Here is a 15,493-nt window from a genome sequence, read left to right as displayed (position 1 = left end):
CCAACAATTTCGCAGCATGTTTTATCACCATGCTAATTTGTAAAGTTCTGTGCATTTCTATGTATTGTGCGATGAGGAAATCGTTACTCTGACAAGGTGCTAGAAGTAGTGTTACCAGTGAGTATCACACAAAAAAAGGACCATTTAAACCAATTGATTGCAAAACAAGAAACAAACCTTTTTAATAGTGTATCTTTACATCAAGCATTTTATGCCGTGCATGAATTTTTTTCACATACTAGAGAAAACACAAATAGTTGTTACTGGTGTCATGACACACAGTAACATTTGTTGTTTATTTGTAAGTAAAATGTGTCATCCTAACCACATGACTCCCGTCTACGCCAAGAATATGCCGGAACCCAATCCCGGGATCCGAATCAATTGACTCGTAACATGGTTCACCAATAATCGTTGTCGAGACCATCGGCGAAACTCCCAAAAGAGAACCGGATCACTGAATGGTGATCTGTAAGTACGAACCGAATCCCTGGGCGGATCTTTTCGGGTATATAAGGGGGACTGTCAGTCACATAGAACACAGTCTAAACCTTTACTTCACTCCACGACTACTTGGGATCGTCACTGAATTAACCTGCCGATGCCGCCGAGCCCGCCACCACCCGCCTAAGATGTCACGCTGCTGGAGGAAGCAGCCATGTCCGGATGGACACTGGAAAATGTAGCAATAAAGTACTGCACTCCCGAACTTGAACACTTTCGTCGTGTAGTATGCAAGTGAGATGTACAAGTGATTGGTTATGCAGGGGAGAAGATGAATTGTTAATGTTGTATTACTGCTGGTAGTTATTGAGAGGCAAGGTTGGGAAGATGGGGGTCAATGTGTGGTGGACATTACCAGAAGTATGTCGGACGGATTGGAATTGACGAACTACGAAGGCACTCTGAGCAGATAGTGAGAGAGGCCATTCTGTATTTTTTTAACGAGTGGTCAGAGAGACTCCAGTTGCAGTTTGAGAAATCATCGCAGACGATTGGGCGAACTGTCTTAACTGCAAGCCAGAGTGGACGTTTCTGAACCACTGGGCGGTGGTGCCTGAAAATACTACGCAGAAATTGATGTGAAAAGACAGAGCGGATGTTGCCGGACTTGGTGGCAGAGGTTAGAGCTGTTGCAGTTACCGTTCATCATCTGATGGACACTGGGCAACGAATGCAAGCCGTCTTGAACTGGGTTACCAGAGGGCGAAAACCAGCTGAACTACTACTATTACTACTACTACTACTACTACAATACAGCAACTTGAAAACTTCACATCACTCCAAGAACTCTTTCAATTGTGATGTGGCATTTTCGATAAAACCTTTCCATCCTCACAGTGAACCAGCAAGGTAGTGTTCGCTCCCAACATCCTACTAATTACGAAGGTACCACTATATTTCTCTATAAACTTGCTGCTGATTCTATCTATGTCTGATGGAAATAACATGTTCTTACAAAGCACTGAGTCTCCAAAATGAAAGCTGTGCCTCCCACGGCTGCTATCATTCGCTTTGCCACAATCTCCTGCGCCTTCCTTAAATTCTCTACATGACCACGTAGAGCTCATCGCGGGAGACCTCATCCCCAGGAAGGAGAGGAAGAGGAATCCCACACTCATTTAGCAGAGGGTGAGTGAGTTGACTAGCCAAAAAAAAAAGAACACTTCGAGGAAAACCTGCTCCAATGAATAAAATCCCATATTAATGAGATAAAGTCTTCAACCCACCTAGCATGGTCACGGTAATAAAAGATGGTAAGTCAGGCCTGTAGGTTTTTATTAATCCATGATGCCCAGTCGAAACACATATTCTTGTATGCAGAGGACTGGAAATATCTGGCATTATTAGACATGATGAAACAGGGTGACCCAAATAATTTTCATACCGAACGTGTGAGAGAGTTCACGATCGTAGGAGCCTTCATGTTTCTAAGAGGGAGAAGGAAGAAAAACTTCGTAAAAATGTCCAACACAATCAGAAGGCAGATATTACCCTTGCACAATCTGAACAAGGGGAAAAAAATACCAGTACCAGGTTCTACAATTAGAGACCAACATTTGCATGTAATTGTTGAAAGCTGGAATTCAGATCTAAAGTGGAAAAATATCAAGCCTTCCTAAGGTGCTGAAGAGCACTCTCAACTTTCGGCATAATAAATGGGTCAAATACAATATTAATTTATTAATTTGGATGCAATAATGGCTTGCGTAAATTCTCTTGGCAACGAGAAAAGTAGGTGTGCGATATTCTGAGTTTGAAGGTAAATTAGCCCCATTCTTTAAAATACGATCAATGATCGATCACATATTCTTGATTTGGGAAGAGACTAAGTGGTATGGACGAGACTTCACAGGATGTCAGAAACAACATGAAATCCATTAGGTGTAGTATTACATTCTCCATGCTTCGTCACCACATCGGAAAATTTGCCAAGAAACTCCCCTATTCGGCCACTTTTTTTTTCAAACCCATTAAACTGAATTATTTTTTAAATCGAACATAACTATCATGTTAACTTACAGATATTTGTAAATTTGTACACTTACATTAAAACAAATGTATCACTAAAAAACTGTGTTCCCAGTAATACTGGATTCTTATCCAGCATTTATGCATTTTTGTTGTCCCAGTACCTAATTAGCTAAAATTATTTTTATTAGTTCCCTGAATAACTTTACAGTATTAACTATGGCTATTAACGAGCATGGTAAAACAAGATAGTTAAATTGTTGTGACGCCGTCCCCGCTGCCTGTTTAGAAATTACGTTAAATTACTAGGTTTTGCTGAATTTTGTTCTCAAGGGCGGGGTTTCTGGCCTCGTGGCTGCAGGCAGGGACGCGTCGGCAAAGGGCTCCCCGGGCTGTTATGGCCTCCCAGGACGCCGTATTGGAGAAAACACACACGTACTTTTAACTGATTTATTACGTCGCACACGTTACACTTCGTTACGTCACAGATGGCACTCTCACGCGACTGGCCGCATCATCGTCGACCTCCACTCAACCTACACCACCCTCAATTGGCGGTACTCGTTACGATCGCCCGGTAGCCCGGCGGTTAGTACTCTAAGAGGGGTAGTTACCCGGCGAGTTGCGAGACGAATGCTCGGGTGAGCGGCAAGCCCGTTTCTGCACACGTGAACGTTTGTGCGGGACGTAACATGAAGTACGCTAACGACTGATTATACAAAGTTACTTAACACAGAAACAATACACTATAGTCACTAGGGGATAGTCCCGGGTCCGGGCCAAGTTCAGGTGTCCCACTCAGGTGGTCACACAATGGCGGCTACTCCGCGTGGTGGCGAGGGCCACGTTATGCTGGGTAAGGGCACGGCGAAATCCGGAGGGATATCGCGTCCGTGACCGTTGCACGTCCCAGTTGATGAATCGTCCGTAAACTTAGTCTCGCGTTTGGCACAGTGCCGCCCCGCGTGGGCGATGAGCTAATTCCCCGTGGGGAGTTTCAATAGCGTGAGGCGCAGGTGCCACGGCGGGTCACCTAAATAATTTACATAGCACAAGAAAGACCCGGTGACGAGTCACACATTATATCGAAAGACCGCACGAAATATCGTACGGCCGGTTTGGGCCGACCGGGGAGCTGTTGAAACGGTTTGACTATAATTACCTATTGCTGTTAATGGTGAGATTGGCGCGAAAGATGAATGCTCCCCGTGCGCGGGGCTGCCGGCCCTGGCGAGTGCTGGATGGCTACTGACTAACCTCCCTGGCCACTGTGGCCAGGGGGGGGGGGGGGGGGAATTCCGCGGGAAACTGCGGAGCGCGGGAAGATGATTTCGACCAGTTTTGTGAACGATATTGGTTTACAAAATGATTATTTAATTAACATTAATTATTGGCTATTTTACAAGTTTTAGTTTTTGCTTGTTTTATCGAATGCATGAACAGATTACTTAGTTGCGCAGTGCCACACCCGGCCGGGCGCTTTGCACACGTAGGAGGCCGTGACTGACGTCACGCCATTCGGGGCACTGCACTATGTTGCACGCACAGGCGTGTTCGTGGCACGGCACTGATCAGGTGTTGAGGACACATAACGGCCTGTGCTCTCAGAGGGAGCACTGACGGTGGCGTCAGTTGAATGTTCGATTATCTTTGACATGGTTTAAAATTATTATGCTTCAATTGTACTGATAGGTACACTGCTTCAGAGTACTGTCAATAGGTTTTGTTATGTTTATTTACAGTTGCCTAGTGGCCAGCAAGTGAACTATATCGTTGTTTACATGAGATGTAAACATTCATTCTAAACATTCTTTTGGTTTGGACCTTATTTTAGGTGTATTTTACATCAGTGAGACCCATTTATATAATTACATAAATGGGGTTTATGTAATTATAAACCTTTTGTGTCTCTGGCGGTGACTCTGAATGGCAACGTGTTTTTTATTCAGGTACCTGTTACACGCACTGTGTCTGCATTACGCGATACATTGGTTATACAGACGAGCTGTCCGCCATGATGCGCCAGCTGCTGACTGACGAACCATAGACAACACAACACTCTCAGCCTTACCAACTGAGCTGACAGTACATAACAGTGTTATTGGCCACCGCTTCGGCAGCGCTGCGACTCTGAATGGCAACATGTAAAAGGCTGCCGCTTCGGCAGCGCGGCGACTCTGAATGGCAACATGTAATTGGCTGCCGCTTCGGCAGTACGGTGCTTATAAATTACAATTGCATTGTTTCAAATTTTGGAAGCGCCAAAACCCGTGCAAGCTGGGATTCGGAACACCACCGGGGAGATTCTTTGGTGCAGTCCTGTGTGAGAAACTGACTCACACACCAGTAAGGCTTTGCTGGATTAAAAGTTCAGCAATAATGCAGTAGAACAAAAGTGTATAAAATAATTGCGGTAACAAACATGTAATATGTTTAAGGGATTTGAGTGCTTCAGAAATGATCTGATAAACTATTATGTGTGTTAATGGTCCGTCCCAGTCCAGCAGCTGCAAAGTTATGCCATATTGGATTGACGGTTAACACAATTTACTGAAACCATCACATTGTAAAACAATTGTCACTTCCCGAGATGTATATTTTGATTCTTAAAAATTGCTTAAGTCCCCAGTTAACATTTTAATATCCAGTTTGACTGGATATGTAAATTTTTTTATTATTAAATATACACTACATATTCACACACGGAAAAGACCAGAGGTCTGGGAGTCAGCCCCTCGTGCTATACCGAATTGAATTGGTCTAGACATAAAATTTTCAAAACAAATTATGTTTTAAAATAAATTTAAAGATATCTTTCTTAATAATTCTGAACTGTTCATTCAGAGTGTTCACCATATGGCTATGCTAGATTCGTACACTATTTTTAATTGATTTACTAGAATAAAGCTGGAATAACCTTTGTTAGTGTCTATTTTATGTTATATTGACGCCGTCCCCGTTGCCTGATCTGAATTTACGTGAATTTAAACTGTTTGATTAATTTTGGGTCTCAAGGGCGGGGTTCCTGGCCTCGTGGCTGCAGGCAGGGACGCGTCGACAAAGGACTCCCCGGGCTGTTATGGCCTCCCAGGACGCCTTATTAATGAAACACACACGTACTTTTAGTTATTTATTACGTCGCACAATCTACACGTCACACGTTCACGTAACTGGCCGCTTCATCGTCGACCTAAGCTCCGCGCACGATGAACCTGTTCTGGCTTATGCGAGGGTACTTGGACGCAACGTGAAGTGCGTGGGCGATAGGTCCCGCAAATTACTTAAGATAACACATTACACTATAATCACTGTGGTTAGTCCCGCACAGATGTGATACAAAGGCGGCTGCTCCGCGTGGTGGCGAGGGCCACGTTACGCTGGGTACGGGCACGGTGGAATCTGACTGGATATCACACGCGTGGCCGTGGCACGTCCCAGTTAATGACTCGTCAGAAAGTTTGGTATCACGTTTGGCGCAGTGCCGCCCTGCGTGGGCGAAGAACTATGTCCCGGGGTGGGACGTTATAGCGTGAGGCGCAGGTGCCACGGTGGGTCACCTAGTTAATTACGTAATACATAAAAAGTCCTGAGGTGGACTGCACATATTATTAATGGACCGCGCGGGGTCGCGAACGGTCGTTTCGGGCCGACCGGGGAGCTGGATTAAAATGATTATGGCTATAATTACCTATTGTAGTTACTATGGCGTTGGCGCGAAAGTTGAGGGCTCCCCGTGCGTGAGCTGCCGGCCCGGGCGAGAGTTGGATGGTGACTGACTAACCTCCCTGGCCGCCGGGGCCAGGGAGGGGGGAAATTCCGTGGGAAAACTGCGGAGCACGGGAAGATGACTCCGGCCAGTTTTGTGAATGATAACCCTGACGTCGTCTGGCCGACGACCACCCCAGAGCCCGACCTGCACCCGCCAGTATACGCTCCCGCTAACGGAACACACCCCTGGCCATGGCCCACCCGAGTCAGGCGACCCGAACAGCAATTAAAGACAAAGCCGCGGAAACCTGAGTAGACAAGAGAAGAACCGTACCCATTCCTCCTGAAACATTAAATGAGGATTTTAGCGACAATAAAATCTCTTCCAGACACACCCGTTTGGAGTCTAGCGTAATGAGGTCACGCCTGGCGCGAGAGAGGCCGAGCCTCCCTCGGACGCCATGCCAGTTCGGCAGTTCAGCGCAGCTCATGGACCGGGGCGGACCTACGTCCCACGGAGAGGCAACATCCTTTGTCTACATTGAAAGTAACGTCCGGTAAATATAGTCACTAATTAACCAAACCCCTTTTATTACTTAACCTCTCCGTGAGTACCCGGTCCCTTTTTTCGGTCCCGGACCTAATCCGGCCGCATCAACTTAAGGACACCCCGTACCACACTTGGTCAGCGGGGCTGCTCTTCAGCATACGGCACGGGCCGTCTCCCGCAACGTACAGAACTTTGTTTAAGGTCATGCGCACGGCGCTGACCACAAACCCGCAAGGGAACTTGGACAAACTTAATTGCGGTGCGTGTTTCACCACAGTGGGCACAACACCCGCGCCGAGACATTTGCATACGGGATTGGCCGTCTCCAATCGCCCGCCCCTTAATTCAGTGTATTTTTGTATCCCGTATTTTGTACTGCTAACTTACGTTACCCGAGTAACGAGTGCCATGTAACTTGTGCGCGCCCCCTTAATCCAGTGTATTTTTGTATCCCGTGTTTTGTATTGCTAACTTACGTTACCCGAGTAACGAGTGCCACGTAACTTGTGCGCACCCCCTTAATTCAGTGTATCTTTGTATCCCGTATTTTGTATTGCTAACTTACGTTACCCGAGTAACGAGTGCCACGTAACCTGTACGCGCCCCCTTAATTCAGTGTATTTTGTGTCCCGCCTTTGTGTTACGAAATTACGTTACCTGCGTACCCAGTGAGACGTCTGAGACATAACAGCGTCCGAGGCCACGTAACGCGGAACACAAACAATACGGCGCCACGGAATAACAAGTAAAACCCCCCGGGGACCTCTGTAGAGTGTTGTATTGTGTACGACTCGCTCCTCTGAATAAAAGGTACGACACCGCCACCTCAACTCCACGTCTCTTATTTAAAATCATCTCACGCAACACCGCCGCCGGCCCTAGTGGGCCACGCAGGGGCACATACATCCACGACCCCAAATTCACGACTAGAAACGAGCTAGTCTGGCGCCCACCCGGACAACACAGATCAAGAACCGCCTTTTCCCACTAGGAGCCACACCGGGACTCGAGCCCGAGACCCCGGACGACTGCAACCCTTTATAACATGATCATTAAATTAACATTAATTATTAATGAATTTAGACTTATTAGTTTTTGTTTGTCTTATCAAATACATGAATAAATAATACCCTTGCGCAGTGCCACACCCGGCCGGGCGCTTTGCACACGTAGGCGGCCGTGACTGACGTCACGCCGTTCGGGGCACTGCACTGATCAGGTGTTGAGGACACATAACGGCCTGTGCTCTCAGAGGGAGCACCGACGACGGCGTCAATATAATAAAATCAGTCTTCTTTTACATATATAAGAGTTTGTTAATTTGAAAAGTTAAGTGCTTTGAAACCTCACACATTAAATGTTTATTGTATTTGTTTAATTTTCAAGGACTAAGCAGGAAATATCAGGCGCCCAAAACTAAAAATCCTAAGTGTTTACATTGATCACATTTATTTTTGAGTAACAATACATTTTTATTTTTAATGCTGTTTTACCTAAAGTCAAAATAAGAGTATTTTATGGAAACATAAGTAAGTAGCAGCATAACACCAATTAAAATATATATATATAATTATGCGCCATTTTTGTAAAAAATACATAATAGATTGCAATATTTGGTATTATCTGGAAAAACGTATTTCATATATGCAAAAATAACTATAGCCATGTGTTGCACAATGTTACATTACTGGCAACTCGTTTCCAAAGGAATCATTATTTGTAAAAGGGCAGAGAATATCTGTAACGTAACTAATTAGTATCCTACAACATATTTGACCTTTAAGAAAGTTGTGAAAGTAAATACCTTTATACTTGCTATTTTATATCTGAAGCATTATTTTAATATTTTAAATTTGAAGCTTTATTTTAATATTTTTAACTTATTTTTTTTTTTAGTTTGGCAGTCTTGTAGTAGACGCTTAAACGATGCCATGGAAACGGCGCAATACTGTTTTTAAACTGCGTTTTAGTGATCATTGTTTTAAGTTAGTTTGTTAACATAAATATTATTTAATTATTCCAATTAGTACTTTAATTGCTTTTATAAGTAAGGTAAGCAAATTTTAAACCAAAACTTACAGATACATATTTTAGTAACGTAGTTAATGGCATATAACTTCGATGAAATTCAAAGTAATCATCAATGCTAGAATAAAATGGAAAATTAAAAATAAAAATGAAAGGTTGTTTTAAAATACGGCAGTCTAATAACACTATTCTTTAATTTTAACTGATAAACGTTTGCTGTTTACATTTTCTTTAGCCATAAGAATGATCGGAGCGAGTGAATGGGGCACAACTGTCTTTTTCGATTTCTTTATGTTTGATGAATTATTTAAAGCAAGGGATATAACACTGCAGGTAGGTGGGTGTATTCTCCGCACTTGCTTTCCTCATTCTCCGAAAAGCAAAGTAGAGCTGTTTTGCAATTCTTAAGTTTTCTTTGGTTAAAATTTGCAAATTTGCATTTGAGGTCACTCGCCAGCCATCACGTTCTGTATCTCTAGAGGTATGCTCATCGCTATGAACCTCTATAACTGCTTTGTGGACGCGGTTTTTTTTTTTGCAAGTAACAGTGTGTAAAGCAGATGGAATGCTTGGTTTACGCTGCGAGATCAGTGGTGAGCTGTGAGCATATTGATTCAATGGGGCTATTTGAATACCGGCTCGTTACACATCTGGCGAGAGTCGCGGGTATCTTTGTTTGTCCGAAAAAATAGCAAGAGATGATGGAAATGAAATACTAAGGTGCACCCAGACTTGCAGCTCATTGGACGTGAATCAGTTTGAAAAATGTGACTATTTCTTTGCGTATTCTTGACACAATAGAGGGAGGATTGTAATTCTGGAAAGGAGTAAATTATTTGTAAAAAAAAAAAAAATTGAATTGCAATTTCTTACTTCCTGACATGTTTTCCAATCATTCTTTTATGAGATGTTGCAATACCTATAATATTTTACAAGTAGTGTAACATTTTAATGCTTTGTTAGGTTAAGTGAATGAAATTTACCATGAAATTGTGAGAATGGTTGGTTAGGTTTGGTTAACCACATTGAAAATACTGTGTGTGTATGTTTGGTAAAAGGATGTGACGTTTTTTTAAGTTATATCAGCTACATTAATTACAATTTTGGTAACATAATTTAACTGCCAATCCTATAGTTCTGTACTTTAAATGTAACTAATCTAACCTACTGTAACCAACTGCTCACACAATTTAACAATATTTTTATTGTAGCGTAGCTAATCTTATTTTGGCGATCTCTCTGTTTTTATAATGTAACTAACCTTACCTAATCACTCCTTAAAACAGTAAACTACTGGGAAACTATCTGAAGTATCACAATACCTTTTTGCAGAACGATTGGAAAACATCAGGCAGAAAGAAAATGCATTATTTTTTTTTTTAATAGAAAATTTATTTTGATCTAAAAGTCTTTTTTTTTTGGTGGTTCTGAGTTACACATCACTGCCATGTAAGTTTTGTTCTGTGTGACCGGTGAATGCAGATGCAAATGTAATTAGTTAATGTAATAACCAAATGTTATCAAAGTATATAATACTTTCCTAACCAAGACACAATGGTCATGTTTAAATTTTTATAAATTTATTAGTTATAGGTAGACCTTCTATTGTAATTGTAAGAATTTACACACTATCAGTTTATATATTAAACAGTTTTCATATATAATTTAATTCTTGTTATGAATGTAAGTTGTATAAGCTAAGCATTTCCTATAAACAGGTGACAACCAGAGTGTTACAATTGAAAACTTAACAAAATGTATTTCACAAAATAAAAGTCCAAATATCAAACAGATTGGAATAGGTATTGCTTTATTTTCATGCTTGGTGAAAGAATACAAAATAGTGTCAAAGTACCTATAGCCTAAAAACTGTTTCTAAATGTGCCACAAAACTCATGAAACAACAACAACAAAACTGAAGGACTGTTAACAAAAGGCCATAAATAAACAAAAATTATGCTGGAAATTTATGGAACTTTAATCCTTAATTTCCAGCTGTCGCTTGTTAAATTGCAATTTTTTGTCAATGCTTTACTTCATCAGCTTATAGGAGGACATTAAATGTAAACATTTGGATACTGTCAACTTAATCATGTGGAAATTATATATATTTTAGCTTTCTAACTTAAAATTCTGCAAGCAGATCTATTTTGTATGTGTTAATATTGACCAATTAAAAATAAAAATTGACTGGGTGATATTAGTAGTTGTAAAAATTTCTTATTAAAAAGGCCTGTCAAAGAAAGTCCTGAAATTGGTTCCTCATGGATTTGTAGACTGCCTGAAATATAAAGCAACTGTGTGTTTGTTTATGAACTCTGGTTTCAAAAATAAGTTCACAGACTTTTGACTTTGTTTCAGAATGACTGACTTAAGACTGACTTGGCTAAGGCAGAGGCTTCTGAGCCTTGTTGATGAATCAGATGTGGAACTGTTCGAAAATATGTTGAATCAGGATGACAGGTCACTGCGAAACCAAATGGAAGCATTCTTTGATGACACTGCACAAAGCAACGAAGACATACACTCAAAGGTCTTCTTCCTCTACAAGACCTACTATGACAAAATGGTTCAAGAAGAAATTCTAGTACCCCAAGAAGGTAAATTTTATTTTTAGTACCCTGCTACATGTATGTTAAAATTATATTAATACCATTAATTATTTAAAAGCAAGCTAAAGAAATAATTTAGCCTATACCAAAAATTAAAGAAACTGGACATGGTTCAGCCATTTTAAGAGTGATTTCTAGAAATAAATTGAGCATTAATTAATTAAATTTTTGTGACTACATTTATGATGAATATGATTGTTGTATACTGCCCACCAACCACACTCATAATTTTTCCAATTCCAATAACTATAGTTACACATTCATTGTTCATTCCCGTCTGAACATACACATCACAAAGGTCATTCGTAATGTTGCCATATATGCACACCCTAGCTACCAACTTTTGACTACCTAAATACTCTACTTAAAACTAACAGTCTCAACACATAACAGGTTCTCTCCCCTCTTAGAACATCACAAAATCAAGAAGTTTCTTGGGGTGGGGTGATGTGTTGAAAATCGTTTAGGGGCAGATTGTTCTTCAGACCACATCAAATCCCCAGAATGGTGAAGAGTCTCTGGAACTTGGAGTCCTAGCTGCCCTTGCTTGCTGGTTTGCCGCAATAGTAGACTCGTCCCTCACTGCCTAACTGCGTCCTTTTATGATGGCACCCCAGAAGTCAACTGGGCTCTGGAGTGGTCATGGCTTAACATGGATGTCACCGTCTTCTGTGACAGTGCTAGGCACCCTGAGTCATGCTGTCTCATCTCTTTTGGACACATCTTAACGGTTCCCCCTGTTGTCTGACCCAGACAATGCCGTAGTTGGTCAACGTGATGCCGATGTTCATGACCTTGCTCGTCCTGCACTCTGTATATCAACTGCCCTTTACCTGCAATCATGCAGCCTGCTCCCACTTTGGCTCATGCAAATATTTGTGAAGCCAGACTGCATCACCAGAGCCGTGGCAGCTAAATATGTCCCGTAATTTGTGCACAACTGCCGCAGCTGACATACTATTTACCCGCCTGACTTCTGGCCACTTTGAAAATGCCTCTACAACAATCAAAAATATCATCCCTTGGAATGGTCCAGCAAATTCAATATGTAGTCGTAACCATGACTTCTCTGGGGCTGGCCATAATACCATCTGCAACTTGGGGGAATTGTTGTGACAGCTTTGACAAGTAACACATATTTTTACTACTTCCTCAATTCTTGCATCCAGCTTGGGCCACTAAAATAGCTTCTGGCAACTGCTTTCATGCGGACCATGCCATCATGGTTTGCGTGGAGCATCTTTATAATGACTGATCGTAAGGTGGTTGGAATCATTACCCTAGATCCCCATAACAAACACTTCTAGTGCACAGACAGCTCATCTTGCCGTGCACAATAAGGTTGCAAGTCCCCATCTTTAATGCCAGTTGACCATCCTTGTTGTACATATGTCATGACCTGAGCTTACACAGAATCTTTATTTGTTTCTGCAGCTACTTTTAAGTTATCAGCAAGTGGCTCCGGCAAATCTTCAAGCATTAGTACATCACATGGTGCTGGGACTGTAAATTTCTGACTGAGCAGGGGCAACCAGCTAAGAGCATCTGCATGATTAATTTCTGATCCGGCCCTATATTCCAGTTTATAATCATGTGTTCGAGCACATACATCAACATTCGTACCGACGCCATGATGATGCGTAACTGTCCGTTTAGTCCACAGATCGCAGCACTGTCCCAAGGTCCAACGTGTGGTGCAAGAAGGCACCAAGTCGCACAATTAAAAAAAAGTACACAGCAACACTCAACATTCCGCCCACCGAAAATAAGTATTTTCATAATCACCAGGTAAACATATAAACAAAAAAAAACTACACTCTACGGCATCCTTAACAAGAATGTGAACTAGCCAAGAACTAGTATGGTTAGTTCATGGGCAATGGGCAAATTTTAGCCACTGGTCTCACAAATGTCCCTTGAGGAGTCTTCAGTGTGACAACACGCACTATCCCATCTTGGCCTGGATGGAGAGCTGTGACTCTCGCAGTCTTCCATCTAAGTAGAGGAAGATTGGGTTCCTGGACCAAAACCAGCTGGTCTAGTTGTATATTAGGTGTTGGGGTGGTCCATTTAGCACGTTGTTGAAGTGTGTGGAGGTACTCCACACTCCACCGTTTCCACATTGTCTGTTGCAAGCGGGTAACAAGTTGCCATCTGTCCAACTTATTTAGGGAAAGATTCATCAAATCATGGTCTGGCACAGCAGTCATTGGCTCGCCAACCAGAAAATGACCTGGAGTGAGTACATCATACTCTTCAGGGTCTGTTGACAGCGCACACAGTGGCCGAGAGTTCATCACCGCTGATATTTGTGCTAGCAGAGTGACAAATTCCTCTAGGGTAAGAAGCAGGTTCCCCACTACTCGCTTCATGTGTTGTTTTGCTATTTTAACAGCCGCCTCCCAGAGGCCCCCAAAGTGAGGGCTTGCGGGGGGGTTGAAGTGCCATTTGATACCTCGTTGAGCTGCTTCACACAGGATGTGCTGTCGAGGCTCGCCTGACCACAGAGTCTTGTATAGATCCTTCAAGTGGTTACGGACACCCACAAAGTTAGTACCATTGTCAGAGTAGATTTCCGTGGGAGTTCCTCGGAGTGAGACAAACCGTTTCAAGGCTGCTAAGAATGCGTCTGCAGAAAGATCAGTCACCATTTCAAGATGTACCGCCTTAGTGGCCATACAGACAAACAAACACATGTAGGTCTTATACGTCACTCTTCTTCGTGTTCTGTCTGGGGTAGTGAGAAATGGTCCTGCAAAATCAACTCCTACAGAGCGAAACGCTCTGACTTGAGTAAGTCTTGCGACTGGTAGTGCGCCCATGAGTGGTTTCAATGCCGTAGCTCTCACCTTGAAACAATTCATACACTTGTGAAGCATCTTGCGAACTAGACTTCTTCCAGAGACTATCCATTAGTGACGCCGTGTCAGACACAAAGTCGTCTGTGGGCCCGCATGGAGGTGGCCAACATGAAAGTGAATCACAATTAACTCTGAAAGTTTGCTTTGCGCCGGTAACAGAATAGGATGCTTCGTCCTCTCAGGAATAGAGGCATGTTGTAACCTGCCGCCCACCCTGACGACTCCCTGTAAGTCAATGAAGGGTGCCAATGCCTGAATATTCTTGCTACATGTTTCCCCTTTCTTGATGGCAGTGATGGCATCCTTAAAGAAATATAATTGGGTAATTTTAATCAGGTAAGTTAAAGCAGCCTCCCTTTCCTTGAAGGTTAAAATGGTGTCCTGTAAGTACTGTTGTTTCTGGAATCCTGCTTTCGCACGCAGGACCCATGCTGTCACAGCCTGAAGTTTACCCAATGAAGATGCATTCTGGATAAGACCTAGAGGGTCCTCTGACCTCTCCTCTTCATGCTGAGCAACTAATATTGCAACTGAGGGTGGTTTCAGTTCGGGAATGCTCCCGTGGTGTTTCATCGCCTGTGATGGCCAATGTTCTTCTTTTTGCAACAGCCATCCAGGACCGCCTAACCAGCAAGACTGGTCCATCAGTTGAACTGGCAAGCATCCACGAGAAGCTGCATCAGCTGGGTTGCATTCCGAGGGAACATGCTTCCAGGCACTTGGTGGCACCGCAATCTGAATTTCAGCCACTCTATTTGCCACAAATGTCTGCAGCGTGTGTGGAGACATTCTTAACCAAGCTAGGACAATAGTTGAGTCTGTCCAAGCATGCAACACTGGAGTCTTGACCTTCGGCTGGAAAAGTGCCAAAACATGTAAGCATAGCTTACTCAACAAGTGTGCAGCACAGAGCTCAAGTTTTGGAATGGACAATGTCTTTAAGGGAGCGACCCTTGACTTTGCCATTAGCAGGCGCACAGTAACTTCACCGCTCCTTGTCACACACCTAACATACATGACTGCAGCATAGGCCTTCTCACTCGCGTCACAGAACCCATGAAACTGAACGTCCAATTCTTGCAATGGAATAAATCGGGGTATTCGTACCCGAGACAACAATGGTAACGCTGCTGTAAAGCTCTCCCATTCAGACAAGACGTCTTCGTCAACTTGGTCATCCCAACCAAGACCCTTAGTCCACAACACTTGCAGCAGAATTTTACTGGCTGTAATCACTGGGGCCAACCAGCCACATGGGTCAT

The 15,493-nt window shown here is 42.9% G+C and overlaps 1 protein-coding gene across 1 annotated transcript in view; it reads left to right on the top strand.

The window, feature by feature from the left end:
* LOC134534735 (dynein axonemal heavy chain 10) overlaps positions 1 to 15,493 on the top strand; it is a 426,663-nt gene that overhangs the window by 217,872 nt on the left and 193,298 nt on the right. Inside the window, exon 2 of the mRNA XM_063373236.1 lies at positions 11,120 to 11,358. Coding sequence (XP_063229306.1) covers positions 11,121 to 11,358 — 238 coding nt within the window. The 5' untranslated portion in view covers position 11,120. The remainder of the gene's footprint in view (positions 1 to 11,119; positions 11,359 to 15,493) is intronic.

The sequence above is a fragment of the Bacillus rossius genome, chromosome 8, assembly GCF_032445375.1.
Source record: "Bacillus rossius redtenbacheri isolate Brsri chromosome 8, Brsri_v3, whole genome shotgun sequence".
In the NCBI taxonomy this organism is placed as follows: Eukaryota; Metazoa; Arthropoda; class Insecta; order Phasmatodea; family Bacillidae; genus Bacillus; species Bacillus rossius.
Note: the sequence above shows the minus strand (reverse complement) of the source record. Positions and strands in the feature narration are given on the sequence as shown.